General features: G+C 42.5%; 1 protein-coding gene across 6 annotated transcripts in view; it reads left to right on the forward strand.

Moving 5' to 3' along the window:
• Positions 1-23,938, forward strand: part of PHF21B (PHD finger protein 21B) — a 205,438-nt gene that overhangs the window by 113,307 nt on the left and 68,193 nt on the right. For 4 of the 6 annotated variants that reach the window (XM_084651644.1, XM_084651643.1, XM_084651645.1 and 1 more), the window contains one exon: positions 18,724-19,032. The exons of the other annotated variants lie outside the window; for them this stretch is intronic. In XM_084651644.1, the coding sequence (XP_084507770.1) occupies positions 18,724-19,032 (309 nt within the window). The remainder of the gene's footprint in view (positions 1-18,723; positions 19,033-23,938) is intronic. 6 annotated transcript variants of the gene reach the window in all.

A 23,938-nucleotide genomic window follows, 5' to 3' on the forward strand; every position in this document is an offset into this window, starting at 1 on the left:
GTAGAGGTACTTTTATGAAATGTTAATACTTTCAGCCCCCTTCTCCACTTGCTCATCCCAGTGTAAACTAAGGGTAATGCCATTAAAGTTCATGGAGTTACTCCCATGTAAATGAGTGGAGAATGAGGTAAAATGACTGTACAGACTGAAGCAGCAGGAGTTTCTTCCAGCATTTTGGCCCAGAAATGCTCCAGGCTGGAGGTGTGCCAAGCAAATTTGCAGTTCAGAGGCATGGGGGAGCTGCAGAAGCATAAGTCGCAGCAGATGACTAAGCATAAGATCTAAGGCGGTGGTCTTTCCTCTGCTGTCTGCCTCCCACGGGAGTAGGCACCTTCTCTCCCATTTATGCCAGCAGAGTGAGTGGGCTGGACACTTATGTGTCCCAATGCAAAGCTCCCCACTGGTTTAGTCTATCTTGTCATGGAGTTAGTTTTTCATGGAAACAGCATAATTGCTACTCTGATTTTGGGATCAGCACATCATTCTACAGTGGGCAGAAAAAGCCCACTTTTGTTAAGATCACACACCTTTTTTCAGCGTGCATTTCATAAGCCCATATGAAACGCGCAGTTATGGCTCTCCATGGTTGTAGATCAGCTATGTGCATATGTGTTGACAGAGCATAGGTTAAACAGCCTTTTTAGACTGTATGTGCTCAGATTTTTCTGATTTCTGCTTGGGTGCCACTGTGAATTTTATTATAGTCAGACCTTTCGTAACACAACTTCTCTCTCTCCCCTTATCCTCTAATTAAGAAATCTTTTAAAGCAAATTTTATTTTAAAAGAAAGTGCGTCTGAACTGAGAACTTATGTGCCATGTTTCCCCCCCCACAGTATGAACTAAGATGACCAAGTAATAAAAGTTTCTTATCTTAGGCTTCATTATAGAAATGCGGATAAAGCCTTAACTGCAGCAATGCTGATGGATACTCCTGTAGTAATAATAATGGGTCATTGTACTGTGCTCACCATAAAATATGTAGGAGCTTCACTTGCTTTCTAGCAACCTGTACCGTAAATGGAAACTTTCTCCTTTATGCATTTAACCTCTGCTGAACTCAGCACTACAGGTCTTCTAGCATTTTGCCCTTCTAAATATTAGATAAAACACTTCTGCTTTGCATTGTACCCAATTCTTTCTGAAAGTTCTGGTTCAGAAAATAGAATGCATTTCCCTTTATTCCATCATGACACTATTTTCCAGCAAGAATTGTAACCAGTTGAAAAGATATTGTCAACAAACCTGTTTATAGGTTATAATTCCCTTTCCTCCTAAAGTCTCCATTCCTTGAAAACAACTTTTCTTTCAGTGCCTTTTTTCTCCCTTCGCATTTGGCCATCACTTCTTGTTTTTATTGAGTTGGCTTTTTGATGCCTCTTGCAGTTTTTGTTTATTTCCTTGTTTGGGCAGCAGTATTTCTGATGATGTCAGTACAGCTCTCAGAACAGTGTTTGTTATTTAACTATTGTTACAAAGCCACTGTCATTGAGGGCTTGATCCAAAACCCATTGGCATGAATGGAAAGACTCCCATTCACATCAATGGGCTTTGGATCAGGGCCTGATGTAGAAACTACTGTTTTGTGTAGATTCTAAAAGAAGACAGGTTCTTTGTCTAGGGATAAGGGCAATCAAGAAATATAGGTTATATTTCCAGCTCTATCATTGACAATACATATAATCTCATTATTGACATACCTTAGCAAAATACTACTGTAAATCATTCTGAAGAGAATTTAGCCCAAGATAGAAAGCTTCCTGGCTGAAGAGCAAATGGGTTTAGACCCAAAAGAGGTATGGTGGAGCAATTATTCCATCTGCACAAGCTGTGCGAGAAAATACTGGAGAATAATGGGATGGTGAGCCATGTTTTTGTGGATGCCAAACATCACATAGAGATCCAACAGAGAATTGGACTTACGACTACTGCTCTAACGACGCACAGCCACACTTGGAGAAGGTGTTACCTTGAAGCATAAAATAAAATTGTTGCAGTCTCTTGTCTTCATCATCTTCCTATATGCTTGTGAGTCATGGACATTAAGGAAACAGAACATTAAGAGAATTTCTGCCTTCAAATTGAAATGCTACAGTCGATTGTTGTGTGCTAGCTCTACTTCACACAGGACGAATGTGGAAATAATTGCCTGAATTTACAGCATAAAAGTAGTGATGCCTGATATCATTAAGACAATCAGATGAAGAAAACTTGAGTTGCAGGATGTGTGAGTGGGATGAGCTGAAGAAGATTGCCAAAGTGTTGCAGAGACTGGTGCCAGGGGCAAGGGGTTTCCTCAGAAAGCGTGGCTGACTGGGAGGGTTATGGTATGTTGTACTATTCAGGGCTGTGTGTAGCCCGCCAAACAAAGAGGAAGATTGCTGGCTAATAATGCTCATGGGTTGTGTTTACTGTTCATTGTGACGTGACGTGCTTTGTATTATGAAAGAATGCATCACTGAGTTGCTGTGTGACCTTGAGCAAGTCACTTCACAGTGTCTCAGTTTCCACATATGTAATATTGGGAGACTGATATTTACACACCTTTTGTGAAGTGTTTGGTGGGGGGTGTCTTCTGATGAAAATTGCTGTATAAGTGAAAAATATTATTAATAATAAAAACATAATTTAATAATCAAGGGATGGATTTTTCTTTTAAATAGATGTTGAGAATTCAGAAGACATTCTCTAATAGGCTATAAACATTTTAAGATCAGTAAAATTTTAAATGTAAATTACTTGATGGAGACCCTATAATCTTCTAAGGGTAGAAAGGGTAATCTACACTGTGTCCAGGCAGTTTTCAGCCTCTTTACCAAGGATGCTAGTTATTATGGGTTGTGCTGTGGAAAGTGGGTAGTTTTTACACAGGCCGCTGAAGACTCAGCAGGTGACAGTGAATATTGATTTCTACAAACTTTGACTGGATTCGAATTTGTGGTCTAGCGATGAAAGGTGCTCATCACCTTTTACTAGAATCCCTGGGCCAAGATCCATAGACCTGAGGAATTCTTTTTGTGATCCCTTATTTTATCTTTTCACAGCTCCATAATAGTAGATTACGAAACTGGCTAGTCTGTGTATATTTTCTCCCAAGAAGGCCATTGCCATTAGACTTTCCTTTTTGAGTTATTTTTAAGAACTGTGAGTTACTTTAGTTCTTAAAGTGAGAGACTAACAATAGTGGCTAGTGGCAGGAATAAAATGAGCCAGTTTTGTGCAAGCAGTCCCACTTTTTGTTTCTAATGCACACCCTTTCCTTTACTGTAACCCCAGTCAAAGATGTCATTTGATCATATTCTCTCAGTTGTACCAAATGATGTGGTAGCTTTGTGATTTAGATAGTTGGTGCCAAACTCATTCATAGTGTTAGTGTTGCGCCCAGGATGATTCTGGACCACAGAAACTAGACTGAGACTCATTTTTTCATTTATGACCTTACCTGGTGTTTGAACTTGGGTCTCTAGAAGTGAAGGGTTAGTGTGCTGACCCACTGCATTCCCTTTTCCCCAGCGTTATGTTTCTTCATAGCAAAAGGCAAAGTTGTGGGGGCGGGGTTGGGTTTTTTGTTTTTTTTTTTTAAACAAAAAGCTATGGCAGGGATGGAAATGTGCAAAAAGTAAGCATAGTGAGTCACCAGTCCATTGTTCACAGACCATCATTTTATTTTATTTTTTTGCAGCTGTTCTGCAGAATACCTTTTTTCAATAGTAAATCAGTGTGGCACGATAGTGTACCAGGCAGTGTGTTTGAGTGACGGTATGAGGTAGGGTTTGTAATAAGTGACTATGATTTCATGTACTCCACAGCACACAATGGAAGCATATGGCCCAGAAGTATATTATTCTCACCTTCAGAGATTCCTGTAAACATACCACAGTTATGAAAAAGTTTGCTAAAGCTTCTCTTATTTTCTCCTCTCTTTTCTTTTGTGCCCTTGAATCTTCTCTCTGTATATCCACAGATCTATGTCTCTTTATCTAAGTACTTTATAGCCCTCACCAGTGTAATATCTAAGTGCCTCACAAGAACAATCAACAAACAACTCTTTTTCTCTTCTCTGCTTGCAGTAGAAGCTTAAAATCTAGTTTAGAGACACACAAACCTTAACTAGCTTCTAGGCTTTTCCAGATCATTTCCATTTTATCTGCGAATTGTATAATTTTTCTCCCTGTTGCCATCTTTATTTGTAAAGATAAATGCAAAGTTACTGCATGGTGTCCTTGCTTTCTCCTTATCCTTTGTGTTTATTTCCCTATTGTTGTTTTGAAGTGGGCCAGTATTTTCTTTCTCAGTCTCTCTTCTACATTCCACTTTCTTTTATATTATTTACTGCCGTTGACATACTCTACATTAGTTACTGCTCATTACTCTCTTTTTGGCCCCATAACAATGCTTTTCAACTGTTTTAATTTTGTGTTAGAATCTACATTATCTTCCTATAGCAAGCTCCTTTGTTGCTTTGTAATGTACTTTTACAGCATTAATACATTTTCTTACCTTTATTTTGCTTTAAATATATCCACTTTGATTAGCATTTCACTTAAATTGGAATGAAAATACATTATCCCCTGTGTTTCTTAAATATATCTTACTTTTCCAACATTTGTTAATTTATTTTTAGAATTAACTAATTCTGATCAGTTGCTTGTACTCTCGCCTTCCTCTTAACTCTCATTTAATAAAATATTCTGTGCACATCCTGTTGTGTCTGTGATCAATTAATCTTCTATGTCTAATCAAGTGGTATTATTATTATTTGTGATTCATAGACTAAAAAAATGTTCAGCATTTAGAAAATCCAGTTTGGCTTGCTCACTGTCACTCTCTTTCTCTCTTCTCAACCCCACCCCCATCAGTTTTTCTGAGTCTCCTTTCTCAACTCTCCATATCCATGGCATCAAACTAAAACAAAACAAAAACTCTAACTTTATTTTATGTGCTTGGGACATAAAAAGAGGAGTGTCATCTAGTGGTCTGAACACAGGACTGAGAACCAGGAACTCCTGAGTTTTGTAGACCTGACTTTCTATCAAATTTTCAAAAGTAGCCCCTGATTTTGATTGTCCTTAATTTTTTGATTATCCAACTTTAAAACACCTTGGGCCCGATTTTCAGATGTGCTGGGCATCCACATCTCCTGTTGGCTTTTCTGAGAATAGGATTGGGCTCACTGTTATCACACAGCCTCCAGGTCTGTTGTATCCTTTCTTCAAACTTAGTCAGTAGGTCAAATAAGAACGGCAGTTGTCTTCTGCACTATCTAGAATTTTTCAGTGTTCATCATGTATAGCCCCAGATAAAACACACTGCAGCAATCCAATGAGAAGGTGACTAATGTAAGGAAGAAAGCTGAGGGATGGTCTGATGATTAAGGCCCTGGCCTAGGATTAAGGAGATGTGGATTCAATTCCCAGCTCTGTCATTAACTCTGTTTAGACTTGGGAAAGTCTCTGTGTGCCAGTTCCTCATCTGGTAACTGGAGATAATAGCAGTTTCCTACTAAGAGGTGTTATGAGGATAAATTAAAGTCTGTGAGACGCTCAGAACCTAAAATGATAGGTGCCACAGAGATATCTAAACAAATGTCTGTGTCAACCTTTGTATCCCGGAGGAAAGCTCTTAATTAGGGCCCTACCAAATTCATGGTCCATTTTGGTCAATTTCACAGTCATAGGAATTTTAAAATAATAAATTTTATGGTTTCAGCTATTTAAATCTGAAATTTCATGGTGTTGTAACTGTAGGGGCCCTGACCCAAAAAGGAGCTGCGCGGAGCTTGAAAGGTTATTGTTGGGGATGTTGCGGTACTGCTACCCTTGCTTCAGTGCTGCCTTCAGAGCTGGGCATCTGGAGAGCAATGGCTGCTGGCCGGGTTCCCAGCTCTGAAGGTAGCGCTGCAACAGTAAGGATGGCAGGGTATGGTATTGTCACCCTTACTTCTGCACTGCTGCCTGCAGAGCAGGGCCCTCAGCCAGCAGTCGCCACTCTCCAGCCACCCCTGAAGGCAGCAGCACAGGAGTAAGGGCGGCATGGTATGGTATTGCCACCTGTACTTCTGCACTACTGCTGGTGGGGCGCTGACTTCAGAGCCGGGTGCCCGGCCAACAGCTGCCGCTCTCCAGCCGCCCAGCTCTGAAGGCAGCGCAGAAGTAAGGGTGATACTGTAACCCCTCTAAAATAACCTTGCGACCCGCCCCGTGCCCCCGCAACTCCCTTTTGGGTCAGGACCCCCAATTTGAGAAATGCTGGTCTCCCCCAGGAAATCTGAATAGTACAGGGTAAAAACACACAAAAGACCAGATTTCACGTGGGGAGACCAGATTTCACGGTCCATGATGCGTTTTTCATGGCCGTGAATTTGGTAGGGCCCTACTCATAATCTCCTTGCTAGGTCAAGCTGTAGAAAAAGCTCAGGAGCCGTCCTGTATTCTGCTTCCTGATGCAGATCTGGGGTCTCTGCTGGTGACTAAGGGGTTCTCTGTGCTGGTTGTCTGTGTGCTGGTGGGTAGCCCTTCTGATTTACTCCTGCCAAGGGCTTCCATAACCATCCGGGGCTGGGGTTGCCAACTTTCTGATGCAGAAAACTGAACACCCCTGTCCTGCCCCTCCTCTGAGGCCCCTGCTCACTCCATCCCCCTTCCCTCCATCGCTTCTCCCCAACCCTTGCTCACTTGCTCATTTTCACCAGACTGGGGCAGAGGGTGGGAGTGCGGGAGAGGCGAGGGCTCTGGGTTAGGGGTATGGGCTCTGGGGTGGGGCCAGAGATGAGGTATTTGGGGTGCAGAAAGGGGCTCCAGGCTGGGGCTGAGGGGTTTGGAGTGCGGGAGCGGGTGTGGGGTGCAGACTCTGGGAGGGAGTTTGGGTGTGTGTGAGGGGACTTGGGGTGCGGGCTCCGGTCACGCTTATCTCAGACAGTTCCCGGGAAGAGGCGACATCCCTCCGGCTCCTAGGTGCAGGGGTAGCCAGGGGCTCTGCGCACTGCCCCGTATGCAGGTGTCACCCCCGCAGCCTGAGGTGGGGGGCAGCATGCAGAGTCCCCATGTCCACCCCTGTGCCTAGGAGCTGGAGGGACATGCTGACCGCTTCCAGGAGCCGCACGGAGGCTGCTTGCCCTGCTGGCGCTGTGGCCAACCAGACTTTTGGTGACCTGGTCAGCTGTGGTGACCGGAGCCACCAAGGTCCCTTTTTGACCAGGTGTTCCTGTCGAAAACTAGACGCATGGCAACCCTATCCAGGGCCTTCCTTGCATGGTAGAAGACGCATCATAAATTATTGTAATGTAGTGTATCCTTGGTTTGGGGGAAAATCTGTCAGATTTACCAGTCCACCCCATTTCTTCCCATGATGGTGGGTCCCTGGAGAGCCAGCACAGATGAGCTTTCACGTGGAAAGAAGGAGGAGCACCGTTCCCCCCATTCTCTGTGTTCTCCGGCCAGATCTGCACTCTCAGAATCAGAGGTAAATGTGGGGCTGTAATCCCTGATCCTTATCTCCACAAAAGTATCTCAGATTTCCTCTGCTTTATTATATTAAATAAAATTAGCAAGAGAGATTAGAGAAACAGCAAGATAATACCATACCTTTGGATTGCCAGTCATAATCCAGATGGCCAAGACAGAGTCATGTGACCTAAACTGGGTTTTAATAATAAAGAAATAACACTTGACAAACACTAGCTAATTAATCCTCAGAATACCTTTGTCAGGTCGTAACCTATTATTATCCCCACTTTACAGATTGGGAAATTGAGGTAGAGAGGTAAAGTGACTTGCCCAAGGTTGCAGAAGAATACGCTGTCAGAAGTGGGGTAGAAGGACCTGATTCCACTCCTGTTTTCCGAAGAGAGCTCTCTCTAAATTTTGCAGCAGGATCTATGGCTTAGGTTCTTTTCTGCACTGAGATCCTCTCAGCGCAAGTTGGGTGGAACTCTCTGGTAATCATGGTGTATCTGCCCTATTTCCAGTTACCTTTACAATGGATTCTGCCGCTCTGATTTGTGACAGCGGGCAGTGATTCCTGAGGTCACTGATTTAGGTGCCTGGTTGTGGATTTAGGAGCTTAACTTTAGGCACCCAGTTTGGGTTAAAGTGTTTTTGTTCGCATCTCTCAACCCCCACCTCCTCTTGTTTTCATCAAAGCCATACTTTGGAGAGTTGGAAAATGGTTTTAATGCTGATTGGAGCAGTATCATAATAAAATGCAAATATGCCTGAAGTTGGAAAACGGTCATTGTTTCACACTAACATATTGTAACCATAAATGCTGGAGCTCTTGAAATAAAATGTGCCTATAGGAGTCCTGTCTATATGCGTTTTGGGGGTTTGGGAATGAGGCAGGTTTCTGTTTTCTTTGCAACTTATCCAGTATTTCTGATGGGAATAGTTCACAACTAAATCTGTGCCTTCCTTTGGGGGAAACACATGGTTTAACTTCTCTCTTCTTTATATATATACCAAGGAACTGATGTTTTGATCCCCTGAGAGGCCCATATCTGTTCACTACATTTGTTCATTTCAGGAAAATTCTGTAGTTGCTGAAAAGAGAGTTTGCTTGGTTTATTGTGTGTCAAACCTTTATGCTATAGCAATGAAGATATGCATTCACAAATTCAATTTTGAGGCGGGAGGAAGGGATCAGGGAAGGATGATCAGGTCTTAGGGGGAAAAGAGATTCAATAGCTAGCATATCTGAAATTAGATTTTAGAAATTATTGTTTATTTTTAAAAAGGTCTCAAGGTCTTGGGGGAAGTAGATCAGTAGGGAGCATATTTAAAATTAGATTTAATAAATTACTGTAATTTATTACTATTTTTAAATCACATGCAGCAACATCCCTGTTTACCCTGCTTGATAATAGAGGATAGCGCATTTGTAAGTAAAACACACAAGCCTGTGAACTCATATCTTGGGTTGGAAACATGAGGATGCAAACTTTAATGAAATTCAGACATTAAAATACTCAGCGAGGCAAAGAGTGCATGTCTACAGAAACAAAGGGAGTTAGGCTATCAAGAAATGTGGGCTTTGAAGCCATTTAGAAAGGCCCTGGATTCCATGATTTATCTAAAAGCCATGAGATGCACCTCTTAAAAAATGCAAATATCTGCATTGCATCCTGTAGCTGTAATGAACAAGTCTTTCACAAAATAGAAACATTCAGCTAGTTCTGGGGCACTTACTGCAGCTTCATATGCTGTGCTGCATGCTTGTGCCCTTTAATCACGATGCCTTCTGTTTTTTCAAAACTTAAATGAGATGCACATGAATGTTTAAATGGTGTACACTCCAGTTTTGTTTTATTTAAAAAAAACATGATTAAATAAGCCAATCAAATGCAATCCTCTCGAAGGCTGAGGCATGGTAAATCATGGAAAGTTATGAAGCTGGCAGCCACAAAAGTATGTAAATTTCCTGAGCTGCTAATCGCATGTAGGACTACAGCTTTAGGTTACCAGAAGACCCATGTTACCCAGTGGGGAGCAATTTAAAACACCACAGGGGCTGTTGAGGGAGAATGCCTGTATGCATGCAGATGTATATTAATGAGCTCAAGCTAAAGTTTGCTTTTCTGTAAATTAGGGCTTAAAAGAAGGAAACATTTTAAAGCATTTCATAGATTTGCACACTAGATATAGTATGTCTCACTAGTCTTCACTATGGGACTGATCCAACCACTGAAGTCAACTGAAGGGTTATTATTAGCATCAGTGGGCTTTAGATCAGGCCTTATCTTAATATTTTCACTGTACTAAAGTTTTTTTTGCTGCGATTAAGGGAAAGAATAGTGATCTGTTCATCAAATAAAATCCAAATCAGTCCATCACCCTCAATGAAGATTTTTAGTATAGGCTTACACATATGTGTGTGAGTGTATATAGATTATATTTTGGTTAGTCTGGATTGCAAGTTACAAAAGATCTGTTTCTGACAGGAAAAAAATAGGTAATTAATAGGAGTAAGAGACAAAATGCCAGCTTGTAGATTTGTTTCCCCTGCAGAAATAGGCGCCTCTGTTAGATTGCTCTTTCTTGATCTGATGTAACAAGAACAGAGAGTCAGCTGTGAATCAAGCGCCTTGTTCTCATTTCCTTGATCATTGACATGGTTTGAGAGAGAGACAGGAGGAGGGATTATTTGTGAGGTTATTAAAAAAAAAAAATCCAGCTGCCCCTCCTCCTCCCCTCTAAAATGCAGAGATAATTCTAGAACGTTCCATAATATGAGTTTGACGTTTCTCATTAAATATCATCCTCACTCCTTATTTGTTAAAAAGTGCTTTTTACAAGTCACTAAGCAGATAATTTGAAGCTCTGATGAGTGAATTGCCAGTTAGCAATTCAGTGGGAAGTACATTTTTATTTTATTTTTTACCCAGCAGGCTGTGTAATGGTTATAGAAATTAAAGGATAATTGCATTTAAGTGAATTTATGCTTTTACAATCCCACTGTTACTGTTATTAGAATATTTACCACTGTTGAAAATTCTCTCTTCACGTAGACGTGCTAATTCTTCATTCCCAACCTCTGCTGGAAACTAGCCATTTTGAGAGTTTTAGTTGTATCAGATTGACATAAGGGCTAGTTTTTCTGGTGATTTTAATTATTACCCATTACAGTGCCTTTGCACTTAGGTTTCATTTGCGACAGCATTAGGTTCATTCATTTAAAGTTTACATTAGAAATGATCATTAATGACATTTTTTTCCTTTATTTATGGTTTCAGATTAGGTGCTACATAGTCCACATTTAAAAAAAAAACTCTGAGAAATGTCTTTCTCATTGAGAGATTAAAAGTAAATTTGGTAGTATACGACGTTTAGTTTCTGTACATGGCAATATACTTCTGCAATATATAAAAATTACTGATGTGTAAAAGTGCTTTGTAATACTTATAAAACAGATTTTTATTCCTAACGAAGAGCTTTACTGGAGAGTATCTTAACACAGATCAGAGCTAGTCAGAGCATAGAGAGCCATTATACCTAAATACAAAGGCTCATTCATTATTTGTTGGTTGTTTGTTGTCTCTCTTAATTAAAGACATGCTGGAAAAAAAGGTTTTACAACCTCTTTAGTTTAAGAAGAGAAGACTCAGAAATAGTGAGCCATTTTAATTAATTGATTATTTTTGTGGAGGGAGTCCCTGCTCCTCTACTCCAGGCAGCATTTTGTCATCCTTTGGCAGGAATGACTAATTTCCTTCGAGATCTCCAATCTGGAGTCATATAGAATGGCTTCCATTCCCTCCCCCACCCCGAAACGCTTCTGGTGTTCTGTGTTTGGGGAAGGGAGGGGAGGAAGGTTATATGTTTCTGACCTGCTTTACTGCTTTTCATCTGAAAGTAAATTAATAGACACACTAGATTCCCCTCTACTGTGCTGATTGGATCCTTGTGCCGATTAAATGTTGCACACTGATAGAGGGATGCTGAAAGCACTCAGCTGGTAATATGGTATGTACATCAGTGGTACAATAACTGACTTTCAGGTTAACGTCAAACAAAAACCCAGTTTGCTACAGTTTTGATTAGAAGGGGTTTTTGCTTTGAATGTAAATCCTTGTGCCCTGCTGTAGTGATGGCTAATTAGCAGAGATCTGATAGAAAAAATGAATGGATTCTTATTTCTAATGACAGGCAGGCAGTAAGTTGTCAAAAAAAGGGGAGGGGGAGAAAACAACACACAAAAGGAGACCTTTTTTTCAGTAGCGACCATACTTTGTGACTCAACACACAAACCTTCCTTCCGTTGTACCTTCCTGATCTGTTTTCTCCAAAGGGCAGTTCTTGTTTGACCAAGGATCTGTCACGGCTCTAAAAGTTTATTCCTGCTTTCCATACCCTATGACAGTTCTGTCAGGTTGTTTTTTGATCTATATTCAAGTTCTCATCAGATTTTTCTTTTTCCTGCTGATGAATGCTAGGAGCCAGGAGACAATTCCAAGCAGCAGTGAAGTCACTACTGCTTTCTTAAGTATCTATCTCTTTATCTCTCTATCCATAGTTCTTTCTGCCTCATATTTGTCTCCCTTATGCTCTTCAGTCTCTATCATGGCACACTTGAGAGGGCTGCGATTGGCTCTTGCTTTGTGGATCAGTAAGCAGAAAGAGTGTTAAGTCCTTGGTGGTGATGTGCTGGAGTGGGCTCCCTGGGGCCCCTTGGTAAAATTGCAACACCAAATTAAAGGGAAGGTTGGATGATCTCCTGCCTCTGATGGAGTTCACCCTCACTTTCTGGATGCTGTTAAATCATCCCTCCCAGTGATGACCTATCCTTGGGGTTCATTAAAAATACTTCTATAGTGCAATTCCCCCCCACCCCTTTAGAATGAACCAGATTGCACCAAAATGGCAGGTTGTTTAAAAAATCAAATGGGAAGGAGAGGCTATCCCAGACTCACCTACAAATGCCATTACCCCAGTTCAAATTACAGAGATTGGACATAGTGATATATTATCAATAAACTATGGTTCAGGAACAGAGTGTAAAATGTTCCCATCAAAGTTATGGATATGACAGAGCATTTTTAATAATGGGGAAACCAAATAGATTCTTCAGTTCCTCACCCTTCCACTCTGTGAGGACAGCAGCCCTTGGTATTTGGGGTTGTTCACAGGCACAGAGGATATATTTTTATGGGAGCCCTTTGTTGAAATATTGGTAGCACATCATCCATCCCACCTAAGGCCCTACTCCTGCAAATACTTGCATAGATGTGTACATCTATTCATGGGAGTAGCCCTATTCACTTCTCTTGACTCTGGTCTACACTAGGACTTTAGGTCGAATTTAGCAGCGTTAAGTCAATGTAAACCTGCACCCGTCCACACGATGAAGCCCTTTATTTTGAATTAAAGGGCTCTTAAAATCGATTTCCTTACTCCACCCCCTGACAAGTGGATTAGTGCTTAAATCGGCCTTGCCAGGTCGAATTTGGGGTACTGTGGACACAATTCGACGGTATTGACCTCCGGGAGCTATCCCAGAGTGCTCCATTGTGACTGCACTCTCAACTCAGATGCACGATTGTCTGCCGTTGCTCTGACGCAGGGAGGGGCGACTGACAACATGGCTTACAGGGTTGGCTTACAGGGAGTTAAAATCAACAAAGGGGGTGGCTTTACATCAAGGAGTATTTCAGGCAGGACTTCAGGGAGGGTTCCAATAAGAAATGGTGCACCTAAGTTATTGTTCTCATTGGAACAAGCAGGCTGGTCTGGCCTCTGATTGATACATGGCTAGATTTACCTCGCTGCACCTTCTCTGTGAGTGACTGCAGTGTGACCTAGAGGAATGAGTCCCCTAGATGGGGGGCAGGGTTTGCAAATGAGTACAAAACAAATCTGGTCTATTTCTTGTTTTGATACACTCCATGTATCTTTTACATCTTTGACTGGCAGCAGATGGTGCAGAAGGACTGCATGCTATCCACATCTCATGGCTACTCGGCAGAAGATGGTACAATAGGACTGCTAGCAATCCGTATCGCCTGCCTGCTCACCATAAGATGGTTCAATAGGACTGACTTCAAGACTAAAGAAAATGACCTGATGGAGTCACTCCAAATTTAGTCCCTGCGCCCATGTCTGCCCAGGTGTTCCTGATCGACCTCACAGAGGCGACCAGGAGCATCTCGGACATGACGATGACGGCTACCAGTCCTTCTGTACCGTCTGCTGCCACAAGGCAAGGGGTTGCTGCTGTTGTGTAGCAATGTAGTACTACGTCTGCCAGCACTCAGGAGACTTACGGTGACGGTTACCTGAGCGGGCTCCATGCTTGCCGTGATATGGCGTCTGCACAGGTAACTCAAGAAAAAAGGCGCAAAACGATTGTCTGCCCTTTCTTTCACGGAGGGAGGGAGGGAAGAGGGGCCTGACGATATGTACCCAGAACCACCCGCGACAATGTTTTAGCCCCATCAGGCATTGGGATCTCAACCCAGAATTCCAATGGGCAGCGGAGACTGCAGGAACTGTGGGATAGTTACTCACAGTGCAACACTCCAGAAGTCAACGCTTGCCTCGGTACTGTGGAAGCACTCCGCCGAGTTAATGCACTTAGAGCATTTTCTGTGGGGACACACACACTTGAATATGTAAAACCGATTTCTAAAAAAAACGACTTCTATAAATTCGACCTAATTTCGTAATGTAGACATACCCTAGGGCTACTTCTTTGCGTAAAGTTATGTAGGATCATAAGTGTTTGCAGATCAAGGCCCAAATGAATAAGGGTCATTGCTCACAGCTGGGTATCAAAAATGGCAACTGGAAACACATTGAAAAGCATATGAAAATGCATACTGTTACCAAAACCACAAATCTTGAAACATTCCATATACTGTGGTTATTGCCAGAATAAGCATGTGCTTGTGGTCTGTCACTGTTAGAATATTAAAGAGTCAATTGTTCAACTGAGTTTTATTGTGAGAACTGAGTAAATTAACAGAGGTCAAGACCCTCCTCTCTGAGGGAATCTCTATTCAGCTATCTCACATGCAGTGCCTTAGGTTTGTGACAAATATTAAATTATTAATTGGTAGGCCTTCGCTTTGGTTTTATAATAGGTTACCATTCTTCTGAGAGCTGGACAAACTCTCATACACAACATTTTTCCTTCTAGGCCAGCTCAGGAAAATAATAGATGTTGCTCTGGAAACAATTGCAATTTTTCATAGCAAAAGTGCATTGTCAGACAATATCATTCTGGAAGGATTACTGGAACAAAGTCTACATCTAAAGCAGAAGTGGTTACAATATAGACAGCAATGGGCAGTGAATTCTAAGTCCCTTTTATACAGGTCACATCTTAGTTTGGAAACATGAAGGTTTGTTGGCAGGCTTGTTGTATCAGTTTAAAGTCACTGCCACAGGGGAAGATAATCAGTAGCAGAGTATATGTTTTAGAATTTGATCACATTCTTACTTAACAATCTGCATAGGTACATGTGTGGATTACTATTGATATACACGGCACATCAGACCTTGTAAGGTTACCAAAAAATGATGTAAACTACAACAGAGTAAAAGTGGAGAAACTGAAACCTTAACTTACAGTGAATGGTAATATCAACTCCCCAATGCGGGTGTCGGTGCATGTTTGTTCCAGCATCTGTACTGAGACACAATAGCTATTTGCTTTTGCCTGTGGCTTCTGAAAGCAGCATTCTTCAAACCCCTATTCCCTTTTCTTTAATATGAAACTCAGCAATCTGTTTAATAATTAGCATCTGAGTAGCAGGTAGGAGCCTCACTTATTCCAAATGTCCTGAAATGAGAGTAAAACTCTTGCATTCCTGTTTCCCCCACATCCTACAAACCTTTGTGAGCACAGACCTGTGTGGAACACAATTTTTTGCATTTAAAAACAAACAATAGGGTAAAGCTATTTTGATACATTTGGGAAAAAAATATTAGCACTGCTTTGTATAGTTGAAATCTAAGAAGAGGAATCTGCCATGCAGAATACAGAAAATCATAAACAAGCAGCAGCTTTCCAGCACACTGAAGTGTGTTTGCATGTGACTGGCATACATATCTCAAACTCCAGTTTGCCTCTGGCATCCTGCAGTGAAAATGAAAGTTGTGCTGCTATTGAAAAGGCGCTGCTTCAAAACTGGTGTATTGTGGGGACTGATATGTGTAGATGAGAAGCAGTGTGCTGCTTTCCAGCATTTAGAGCCAATATTTTTTTTGGCTCCCCTATTATGACCGTACATGTTTTTGACTGTTATGCCCAAAGCATGCTTAGATTCTTATTATTCATCATTCCAAAAGTGTCAGAGAATATGTTATGCTGACTGATTCCCAAAATGGAGATATTGTGTCTTTTAGAAACAAGAATATTCTTAATTAATTTGGCAGAAATATAATACAGCAAATGTAGGTTTTGTTGGGGATTTTTTTAACCTCTCATACTACACTCTATTGTTTCTGCCGAGATGCCTTTATCAGCACTTCCTGGGATATAACATTTAAAAAAAAGGTTCTTTAAAAAAGAAAAAACATATAGTTTCTATTCTTTTACCAAAAGAATCTAAGTGAGATGTTTTAGTGTTATTAGATGCATTTTCCATGGAACAGTTCAATCAGACACAAATGAAAAATGTCACCTCTTCCAAACAGGTGAGTTTAGCTTTCTGCAACTAATCTTTCAATATCTACCACTCAGATATGTTTCCACATCTAGCTTCTAAAATTCATGCCTTTTTAAACAAATAATTTCAGTATATTCATCATAAGAAGTATTGTTTTGTCCACTTAGTGGAAGTATTTGGAATAAGTTGGTTGGTTATTTCAGGTTTAATATAGTGGCAACATTCTTCTCTGCATTTACGTTTCTTAAGGATAGAAGTCAAAACTTATCCTTAAAGGGGAATACAAATATCCCTTTAACAAGGAAAAATTCAGAGGGGTCAACCATAAGAACCACTTAATGTTTGCTCTGAGTTAGAATTTAAAACAAACAACAAAACTAATCATGTTTCAGCTATTTCTGGTGCAGATATACAAATAGGCATTTTCATCAGTTTATTATGAAAATAGTGTCAGAAAGAAACTATTATTAATATGTCTCTCAGTGGGATGTGTGGATCACCATGGAAAATAAGGCTGATATTAATGTGAATCAAGGAACAGCTAAACATTTTAATTGTACACAATTTCTGCTTTGTATTGTCTCTATTCTTCCCCTTTGCAGCAAGTTGAAAAGCAATTATTGAGTATTAAACTGTGTAAGGAAAGTATCCTGCTTGCTTCTTAACTTGCTTTTGTTTCCACTGTTGTTCCAAATACTGCATATCTTCAGTTTTGCTTGTTCTGTTGAATTGAGTCAGAGAAAATTTAAAGTATTCTGGTACCTTTTTAAATGTTATATGAGGAAAACAATGAATGTCCATATGCTTATCGTGAAAGTATGTAGCAGAACAGCATATTTGTACATTTCTGTGATGTGAAGTTTCCCATCCTGGCAATCTAAATATTGGGAACTTCTTAGGGTAGACATTAAAATCCAGTTATAAATATGACAAACAAGTAAAATGTAGATGCAGGGGACGTATGCTGCTCTCACTTACACTACTGGAAATCCTGGCCCCATTAAAGTGAATGGCACATGGACACACAAGCAGCTGTGAATTGAATTGAATAGAGTGAGGATTTCACCTCCCCCCCCACCTCTATTTATTTCTAAGTAACAGATTTATATTGTTGTAACTGAAAGCAGAATTTTGCCCATGGTCTCCATTATGAGCTTTTCATGATATATCACATATGATATAAAATGAAACAATATTACTGCAAAGCTGCAATCTTAGTCAGAAAGCTGTATCTTACTCTGAATATGAGTGATTATGTTTAATACAGCTAAAATGAGATAAAGATGAAAACAGGTTTGACACGAGTCTCTTGTATCCAGTACTTTGGCAACTATAAAGGCATGAGCATGTCAGCATAACATGGAATAGTAGAAGACAACCTGATCCAAAAGAAAATAGCTATTTATAAGGTCTCAGCAATATTAATATCTTTTGACAACTGTGACATTTTTATATGCCTTAAAAAGTAACAGGTTTTTTGGCTTTCATTAGAATGCATGACCCCAATAGCTTGAAAAATAATGTAAGTTATTTTAAAAAATCTTAAAGAAAATGCACATTTAAAAAATGCGGTGACAAGATATAGAAAAGTAAAATGTGTAAATCCTAGAGGAAATCTGAAGAATTGGGAAACTAAAAAGTGTAGGGTGAGACTGGAAGATGTAATGTGGTTTGCAGTGTAATGAAAGATGACAGTTTGAAAATACTGGCTAGCCTGCTCTGAAATCTTTTTATCAATTATTATTTATCACGTGTAGTGATGTGGCCACTAGTCACGGACCTTGTGCTCGGTGTTGTCGAACTGCACAACCAAAACCCCTTCAGAAGGTGATTCAGGAGGAATTAAGACAGGTTTCAGAGTAGCAGCCGTGTTAGTCTGTATCCGCAAAAAGAAAAGGAGTACTTGTGGCACCTTAGAGACTAACCAATTTATTTGCGCATAAGTTTTCGGGAGCTACAGCGATGCATCTGATGAAGTGAGCTGTAGCTTATGAAAGCTTATGCTCAAATACATTTGTTAGAAAGAATTAAGCAACTCTCTCCCCTATTCCTCCCAGACAAACAAACCCACCCGTAAAAATCCACTTTAACAGGTAAAGAATTTGATCAGACAAATAAAAATCTACACTAAGCCAGCGCGTTGTTAACAGCAACCTGGGGAGGGGGAAGAGAATGATGCTAAAGATCTGGCCAGCTCGCCTTCATCCTTTCAGAAATGCCAGCGCTGGTAGCCGCTGGCTCTGCGTCTCTGTTCTCTCCTGGTGCACAGCCCGGCTCCGGGAGCATGAGGTAGCCCGGAGGCAGAAGGCACAGGCAGCCAGGCTCTCGGTGGGGCGCCCCCGGCTGGAGCAGGCGGCAGTGGCAGGCAGGGCTGCTCCGGGTCAGGGCTCCGTCGGGAGGGGGCAGTGCCGCCTCTGGGCTGCTGCCGCAGCGCCCGGGCAGAGCCGGGCTGGCTGCAGACGTTGCCATGCGCTCGCGGCGGTGCCAAGGCGCCCCTCGGCTCCTCTCCTCTCCTCTCCGCCCCGGGCCGGGCCGGGGGCCGGGGGGCAGGGGATTGTGCCGCTGCGGGGTCAGGGCCGGTGGTGACGCTCGCGCTTCTCTCTCTCCTTCTCCCTGTGGCAGAAGCTGGCGGTGCGGAGCTGCCCCGCGGCGGTGCTGGTGGGAAGCGGGGGCAGCGGAAACACCAAGCCCGGCGGCGGGGTCCCTGCGCTTCTCAGAGCGCCCGCCGGCGGCGGCAGCCAGAGCCAGAGCCTGGCCATCTCCGTCCTGCCGGCCAAGGCGCCCATCGCGATGGTGACCGCGCACATCAACGGGGGGCTGGGCTGCAGCGCGGCCGGCGTGGAGCCCCCGCAGAGCGCCCCCATCAACCTGCAGACCACGGCCAAGCTGGTGACCGCCCGGAGAGCGCCCGAGCTCGGCTCCCGCTCCCAGGTAGGAGTCGCAGGCAGCCCCCGCTGCGCCGCGCTCTGCCAGCGGCGGGCTCAGCCGGCTGCCTCCGCCGAGTCCGCGGGGCGGGGCGGGGCGCGGGGCCAGGGGCGGGGCTGCAGCCGCACTGGGGGCTCTGACTGGGGGGCGGGAGGAGGGCGCGGCCGCGTAATCCTGCTGGCCGGGGAGGGCAGGGGTGAGGCAGCGGGGAGACCAGGGCGGGGGGAGGCCGCGAGAGGTGTGCGGCGTTGGAAGGGGGCCCTGAAGTGGGGAGTGCTGCTGAGAGAGTAGGGCTGGTCTGTCACAGTGTGGGTAATGGGAGGAGGAGAGGGAGCATAGCAGGGCGCTGCAGCGGCTGGTCTGAAGTGCAGGGAGAGGGGCTGTCTGACTGGCCTGAGATGAGGAGAACACCTGCGGGCTAGTATGACCTGGGGAACAGAACCATGGTGGAGGAAGGTAGTGCTGCCTGGGCTGAGCTGGACCGCAGAGGCCAGCGGGAGTACGGTGCAGGTCAAACCCTAAATTACTGTTGTTTCCATTTTAAATTTGTTTTCTCCAGTTTGTTTGTCCTCCCTGGCACTTTTTTCATGTGTAAGGAAACAGATTTTTAAAAATAATTAATTTTAAGAGATGTGGTGGTGCTCGGCTACTCTGTGTGCCTGTTCAGCCTGAACAGAGACAGGGAGAGATGGAGCCTTCTGAGGAACTGATGTGATTGTCCCTCATGGCACAAGTGTTTCACCTTTCTGGTGTGACAGTGTGGTTCTTCTATCTAGCAAGGTTCAGGTGAGAAACAAGCAGAAACAAAATGTATATGAGCTGACATGCTGCCAAGCTGTTTGTTGTACTCTCAGGGCAGTTGGTAGGTTTTCCCATAGTGCTCATTTAATTGAAACATTGCACAGATGTTAACGAAGAGTTTGCAGAACAAGAGAGAAACCTGGCCTGGTCACTAGAAGCATCCTCACATCCAAAAACCAAACAAACCACATGGTGGGAATTCTTACGCCAATAAAAGCATATCAAAACAGGGTGAAATGACACTAACAAAGCCTCAGATAAGAGAAAAACAGTAAATGCAAAGTCTGTGCTTTAAACCTGGTGAGATAAGGATGTGAGTTATTACCCCTCGCACTTATAAGTCTAATTCAACAGACTCCAGGCTAGAGTGAGGACCCAGTCAGTCCATGTGAAGAGTGGGAGAGCAGTGGGGTCTGCAGCTACAAAATTCCTTTCTGCACAAAAGAGGTTATCAGGAATGTCTATTCCCATACCCTGACCTCTCCTTACCCATTACAGTCCCTGCAAAGGCTACCCTTAGAGTCTCTTACCAGGGTGAGAGAAGAATAAAATGTGAACTAGAGGAGATACCTTCGAGAGTCAAACTATAATTGAAGGCATGTGTAAAACAAAAGTGATGCTGGAAAGTCTGAAACTCTCTGAAGTCTATGGGCTGTGGAGCATCACTCCAAATCCTGTGGAGAGAATGCCCATCACTTCGCATATTGAAAGACAACAAACCCAGTTGAGTTAACTCACTGATTAGCAAATGGGAGAGCATGTCAGTCCACCTTGGGAACTAAATCCTTCCCTTGTTTATTGTTGTACAACATCATTGACTTTAATAGAGTTAACAGGCTCTGGCAGCAGGGAAAGGGTCTGGCTGCTCCCCACTGCGAGAGCCCTTACCTGCTGCTGGAGACTTTCACTTCACCAGGGAAAGGTTTCTGGAGATAGGAGTCAGCAGGACCCTTCACTGCTATAAGTAGCAGTGTAGATGTGAGAGGCACTGTTTGGTCATAGAGAGCCTGCAGGGTCACGTGTGTAGGGCACTCTACTTGCCTAAACTGTGTCTCGCTCTCTACAACTGCCATTTATACCCATGCTAGCAGGGTATAAACACTCTACACATGGCCATAAATGTAGACGTAGCCTTTGAGTAGTGGGCTTGGGAACTGGTCGCCTCTGGCAGGACCTAGGGTTCTTAGAAGGGAAGAATCTTTCCTGGTAAGACTTGTAGCAGCTGCAATAACCCCAGGGCTGCCTGCATCCCCCTTCAAAGGGAAGGTTGGCCCTGCCCATCTTCCATACCAGATCCCATTGTGTTTCCCTGTGCAGAGGAATCTCTGTTCTGTGCTGACAGGGAGTGTTCACTTGCTCTATGATCTTCCAAACCAGTATTTGTCCCATAGTTATTTATTTTTCTTTCTAGAACAATTTCATTTCAAGCTGAGGTTTGCTGTAACCAGAATAGCAATGGGAACATTGCCCTACATTTGGGACTTGCATTTGCTTCACTGTGTTTGAGCTCTTGCTAAATGGCCTTCACTGTGCAAAGTTTCTTACAACTTTAATTTTATGATTCTGCATTTCTGATTTGTCAAAAATTTACAGTAATAGAAAGCTATACAATAGCAAGGCCGTGTAGCACTCAGGAGATACACTTAATACTGTAGTATTTACATCCCTTTGAATAAAATATAGTTGACAGGCATGAATAAGAATAGTTACAAATATTAAAAATGAATATATAAAAATGTAAGTTACCTTTGGACCTTGGTTAGTGTGAATGATTGCTACTTCTCTAACAGAATTAAATTGTTCTATGATTCTTTTTTTCTCCAGTCAAAAAAACCTAGAAAAAGGTCTATTCTTGTTTTACATGCAGAAATTTTGATTCTGTTCCAGAGTAGGAATTTTAGATCAATAGCAATAACACACACCTTAGTTACCAATGTTAGAGCCTCACTTGAGGGTGTCACTATTGGTAGAGTAACCAATGACTGCTTCCTTTTTTTAATGGCTCTGAAAAGCAGATTTTCTTTTGAAATGTACAAAGATTGTGAGATGGGGTATAATGACAGCCTTCTGCTGCCTGGGTTAGGGAGGCAAGCTGATAGCAGTAAATGAGATTACTGGCATAGTGCAGTTTTTCCCTCTGTGTCTGCAAAGTATGGGAAAGGGCAAGGGCATGAAATATAATGTTATGAGTTTCTGAACATTGGTTTCTGCTGGAAATCATTTAAGGGGATCAGCATGCATGCATGGTCATCTTGAGTGGTATCTAAAGGGGATGAAATGCTAAATGAAACTCAGCAGAAAAAATGGGCATAAAACGATAAGGGGACCCCTTTCAACCTAGATATGCAATTTTTAAATATAGATAGGATTAAATATAAGTACGTTCATTATAACATGTCTGTTTGTACTGCCATGTGTCAGCACTTCCATCATAGGCCCTGGTTTTCCCAATATATTTTAAAGTGATTTAGAGACATTATTGATTGTCAGAGAAACAAAATCTACTTAAAACGGTCTAGATAAATATGTGCACAATAACCTTTAAAAGATTCTTTAGACTAGAGATTTAGTATACAATTTATTCCAAAGCAATGGGGGGCCATATAAGTATCATAGATTAACAGATTTTAGAGTAAGCCCCTCAATTTATTCATTTTATTTCTGTTTCCTAATCTTGCCTCCACTTTTGGATTGAAAGTAGGGGCTGGGCTTACTTTGCTGATCAGGCATGAGGCACAGTAGATAGAAAGCTGATAGTGTCCCATCAAGTAAGAGAAAATTCCTCCTTTGCAATCTCCTCTAAACAGCCAGGTTTTAGGCCAGAGGGGATCTCAGCAGCTAATGTGGGAGAAGCATAAAAACTCTTGGTTGATGGGAGAACAGGAGGAGCAGACAGCTCTTGGGATCGCAAGTGCTGCAAGTGGAGGGAGGGAAAAATACAATTGGACAAATCACCTAGCCATTTCTTAAGAGCCACTGAGAGAGGTGTGGGGAAAGGTCTTCTGAGTAGCCCCGTCATTAAACCCCTTTGCTGCCAGAATTAGCTCTTGCCCTGGTAATATATGCTGTGTGCCCCCCATGCACATAAGTAACTCACAAGGATATCGAGAATTAGAGAAGTTGGCTGCAGGAACATTCAGCCGCTGCCCTAAGGGGATGGCTCTTCACAGCAGTCCCAGTCTAAGGCTGCTCACAGGGTGGGACTCTGCCCCCACCACTCTGCACAATGCTTAGAAAACATCCCAGCAAGCTAATAGACCCCATCCCTCCACACAGTATTAGTGCCTACAAACACAATTGTTGACACACTGTCATGGCTGATTCCCCACTCTGGCACTTTGAGTGCAGAAGGTGGGGGCCCGCAAGGATTCTAAAAATCAATACTGGCCACTCCATACTTGTATTAAACTCCCAAGGTTACAGCTTTTCTCTAACTTTGGATGGGTAGGTGCTGCCACCACCCAAGTGCAAAAACCCCTTTGAGGGCCCAGGAAGGCGCACTTGGGAATTCCTTCCTGTGGGGTACCCTCAAGACCTTTCACCTCCCCTCCCCCCAGGGAAGAGCTGAGAAAGAAAACAAAGGAAATCAGCTGTTGCAATCAGCTAATTAAACAACATATGCCCAAACCTCTTAAAACACAAAACCCCAATCTGATTCTTATAAAAGGTACATTTTATTTAAAAAAAAGAAAAGAAAAAAATACATCTGAAAACTCAGGCTATTGCTAGATCTAAAAAGAGCAAGTACAAAAATTAAGAATCAAGAACAGCTTTCTTGAGGCCCAGCTTAAAGGTTACAAGCAAAACAAAAGCACCTGGGGTTAGCACAGAGGAGTCCACAAACCATAAAGAAATAAAAGAGATAAACCTAATCCCGTCTTCCTAGACCAGTGGTTCAAGTGGAACAAGTTTGGGAACCACTGTCCTGGACATTTCCTGATCTACTTACATATCAGGGGTTTCAAATGAGTAGTTTCTAGGTATGATCTGATAATTTTTCGTACCTGTCCCAAGCTCTTACAGCATAGTTCCAGCCCTGTCTCTGCTCTCCGGGAAAACAACACAGACAGACAAAGGGGAATTTTTTTCCTAATTTTAAAAAGTTGTAGCC

Source organism: Lepidochelys olivacea (assembly GCF_965140295.1).
Source record: "Lepidochelys olivacea isolate rLepOli2 genome assembly, chromosome: 1".
Lineage (NCBI taxonomy): Eukaryota > Metazoa > Chordata > Testudines > Cheloniidae > Lepidochelys > Lepidochelys olivacea.